Consider the following 4,325-nt stretch of genomic DNA (forward strand, 5'->3'; position numbering starts at 1 on the left):
CTTACAACATTTGAACGTCACGTTCAGGCTTTAAATGTTCGTATATGAACACAACAGTTTTGCAGGAGTCGTGGAGAGCCTGTCATTTAATCATCTTGTAATATATCCCCAGGTGCATGATGGGAAACGTGTCTCCAGGACTAGTTGTAGTTCTTTAAGTCATGAGCCTGCGTCAGTCACACCCAGTCTCTCTCAGACTTACTCTCAGTGACTGAGAGGCTGAAGTATTCACTCGTCTTTATTCCTGTCTACTGTTGTAGCCTGAGGGCAGCACACACATTAACACACCCACACACCCTCAAACCGGTTACACACACACACACACACACACACACACACACACACACACACACACACACACACACACACACACACACACACACACACACACACACACACACCTCTCAGTCTGACTCATCTTTAACCATGAGTGATTCAACACTCTCAGGTCTCAGTCATTGTGGGAATCTGAAGGACGATCTGCAGCCTCAGCATGTTTCAGAGTTTCTGTTCATTCATAAAATTAATTTTCATGTGAATATTTATAAAAAATATAAAATTACTGTTTCAATGTTAAATCTGAATATTCCATCCAGCTCATGTCATAAAAACACAGAGTGAATTTTAAGTCACATGTTCATCACATTTAGAGTTATAATCACTGTTGAATCAAAATGCTAAATATACATATAATGTTAAATGTTACATTGTTACACATGAGTGTTAAATGTCAAATATGATTTTTAAATGTTAAAATCTGAATGTTAAAACTCAATGTTAAATGTTACTTTAAATAGGAATGTTAAATGTTAAATATAACTATGAATTTTAAATAGTAAATCTAAATACTAAATGTTAATCTAAATGTGATATATAAGTGTTCCTATTGAAATCTAAATCTTAAATGCTAAATATATATATTGTTAGATGTTGAATATAATTATTAATGTTAAATGTTAAAATCTAGATGTTAAATGTTAAATCTAAATGCTAAATGTTCAATATAATATGAATTTAAATGTTAAATCTAAATGCTAAACGTGATATCTAACTGTTCATTTTTAATTTCAAATGTTAAATTTTAAATATGAATGTTACATTTTAAATATAAATGTTAAATATGAATATGAATGTTAAATGTTAAATTTTAAATGTAAATGTTAAATTTTAAATATAAATGTTAAATGTTAAATTTTAAATATAAATGTTAAATTTTAAATATACATGTTAAATATGAATAGGAATGTTCAATATAAATATGAATTTATATGTTAAATGTTAAATATGAATCTTAAATGTTAAATATGAATATGAATGTTCAATGTTAAAATTTAAATATAAATGTTAAATACGAATATGAATGTTACATTTTTAATATAAATGTTAAATATGAATATGAATGTTCAATATAAATATGAATTTAAATTTTAAATATAAATGTTAAATTTTAAATATACATGTTAAATATGAATATGAATGTTCAATATAAATATGAATTTAAATGTTAAATGTTAAATATGAATGTTAAATGTTAAATTCTAAATATAAATGTTAAATATGAATATGAATGTTCAATGTTAAAATTTAAATATAAATATTAAATACGAATATGAATGTTACATTTTTAATATAAATGTTAAATATGAATATGAATGTTCAATATAAATATGAATTTAAATGTTAAATATAAATGTTAAATGTGATATCTAACTGTTCAATTTGAATTTTAAATATAAATGTTACATTTTAAATATGAATGTTGAATATGAATATGAAGTTTAAATTTTAAATATAAATGTTAAATATCAATATGAATGTTAAATGTAAATTCTAAATGTAAAAATTCACATTGTTTTTAGGACGTTTTGTACCTGTTATTTTCAGTGTGTAATACTTTATGAATATTTTAAGTAGTCCCCCTGTGTGTCGTCTCCAGCCTGTCACTGTATTAGAACCCCCCGCTGCCCGCTCACCATCCCTCCCTGTGAGACGGTAATGACAGGCCTGGCTGTGTCTGTGGCAGCCAGGTGAACTGTGAGCTGATTGGCTGAGAGGAACAGACAGGTTAAGCATTTCCCCGTGTCCTCTAATCTCAGGTGACGGGATTACAGAGCAGCAGCTGTTGTTAAGATTTAATAAGTGTTTGATCATAGAGCTGTGAAGACGATCAGACCGCCGAGCCACAGAATGTGAAGATTTAAAACTTACAAACATGAAAATAAACAAAACAAACATTTCTTCTGTTTTTAACAACAAGTCAGACAAACTGACCCTCACCTCCAGAGAACCATCTGACACCACAGGTCTCAATCCAAGACTTTTAATACACGATCACCACTTCTTCTTCATCATCATCATCATCATCATCATCATCATCATCATCACCATCATCATCATCATCATCATCATCATCACCATCATCATCATCATCATCATCATCATCATCTATTTCTGCTGTTCCACACTCACAGAGACCTTCACTGGTAAAATCTTCAGTTGACCCAAAGTGTAAATGAATGGAATCAGTGTGTGAGTGAAAGTGTGTGTGAAGGTGTGTATGTGTGTGTTAGTATCAGGATCAGAGAACGACAGCTGTCCTCTGTCCCAGTCCAGATTCACTCTGATCCTCTGGAGCTTCTTCTTCACTGAGAGAACAATGTCAGGATGTGATGAGGAGAATGTTCTGCATTTACCATCAATGAACAATATGCTCCAATATGCAGACTCTATGAATCCCTTCTTCTGGACAGACCCTGATAACACACCCAGACCCCAGTATCTACTGTCTCCAACCTGGACGTCCCAGCTGTGAGTCCCTGAGTTAAAGCTCTCAGAGCCGCGGACAGAGAAGAGTCCCCTCCTCTCTGGATTCCGAGGAACTTCCTGTTCCTCTCCTCGTCTCACACAGGTCAGATCTTCAGACAGGATGAGGTTTAGACCAGCAGTGTTTGGGTCCAGAATCACAGGACTGTAGGAGACCATGTCCTTTATCTTGTTCCAGATGTTGAAGCTCAGGTTGCCCAGGTGTTTGGCCTGGTCTATCAGAGCTCCTGGGGGCAGCAGTGGATCCTCCAGCAGGGGGCGCTGCTGGACTCTTTCCACTGCAGCCTTGTAGTTTTTCAGGAATGAGACGTCTCCAGCTCTCAGCTGGTCCTCTGTGGCTCTGACTGAGTCTGAAAGAGCTGCTATCTCTCTGCTCAGAGCCTCCATCTGCTCCTTCATCCTCTGACTCTTCTGCTCCTCTTCCTCCCTCAGTGCAGACAGCCTGGCCTCCTCTTCCTCTTCTAGAAACTGGTGAAGCTTCTTAAACTGCTCCTTAATCTGCCTCTCTGTGTGTCGGGCCTGGACCTGAATGTGTTCTGCAGTTTGATCAAACTTCACTTTAGCTCCTTCACAAACCTTTAACTTCTCCTTTAAGGGCTCCAGAGTTTCCTGAAGGTTCTTCTTGTGTTGTGGAGCAGCTTCATCCACCGGTCTGAATCTGTGGTCGCTGTGTTTCTCTGAGTCTCTGCAGACGAGACACACTGGCTGCTGATGGTCCAGACAGAAGAGTTTGAGTTTCTCAGAGTGCAGACTGCAGAGATCCTCTGAAGACCTCTGACCTCTCTCCTGGAGGAAACTCTCACACAGGTTCTTTAAAGCAAAGTTAGGAGGTAGTATATTCTTTGACTGTCTCTTCTTACAAAGTGGACACTCCTTGTCCTCCTTCTCCCTCCACCAGCTCTGCAGACAGTCTTTACAGAAGCTGTGGCTGCAGGACAGGATGACCGGATCTTTAAAGATGTCATGGCAGACCGGACAGCTCAGATCTTCCTCCAGTCTGGACGCCATTTAGTCCGAGAGTGAAGCTGAAGACGCAGCAGGCACGCAGCTTCAGGAAGTCCCTCCCTGAGCCTGGAAAGTCTCTTTCACTTTGCTCCCCTTTTCTTCAAAGTTGTAAAAGTCTGATGGTAGTGTTCCCAGTGTTCCCAGCGTTCCCAGTCTTCTCCTCCTGCAGCTGTCTGTCTTTGGTCTGAAGTTGAATCTGAGCGTCTGTCTCTCAGTGTCTCTCTCGTCTCAGTGATGAGAAATGACGGCTTGTTTCCTGGTTTGTCTCAGGTGAGCCAGGTGAGGGGGCGGAGCTTCTTCAGAGCAGGGACAGGTTGGACCAGCTGGTTCTTTTGTTTCTGGTTGATAATGAGAGCAGGTTACATCCCTGGGATTAAAGCTCCACCTGTTTTTATTATGGCTCTTGTGCTGCACATGTTGATGTTCTTTTCTATCGGATTGATCCATTAGAATATTAAACGTTTGGCTCAGATTAGTCAGACAACAAAAGTCAAGCT

General features: G+C 37.6%; 1 protein-coding gene across 1 annotated transcript; it reads right to left on the reverse strand.

Annotated features, from left to right (window-relative positions):
• Positions 1–2,358: 2,358 nt before the first annotated feature.
• On the reverse strand, positions 2,359–3,913 carry LOC117825456 (E3 ubiquitin-protein ligase TRIM39-like). The gene has a single exon (XM_034701319.1). The coding sequence runs from the start codon at positions 3,829–3,831 to the stop codon at positions 2,446–2,448; it is 1,386 nt and encodes a 461-aa protein (XP_034557210.1). The 5' UTR covers positions 3,832–3,913; the 3' UTR covers positions 2,359–2,445.
• Between the last annotated feature and the right edge of the window lie 412 nt (positions 3,914–4,325).

Source organism: Notolabrus celidotus, chromosome 14 (assembly GCF_009762535.1).
Source record: "Notolabrus celidotus isolate fNotCel1 chromosome 14, fNotCel1.pri, whole genome shotgun sequence".
Classification (NCBI taxonomy): Eukaryota; Metazoa; Chordata; class Actinopteri; order Labriformes; family Labridae; genus Notolabrus; species Notolabrus celidotus.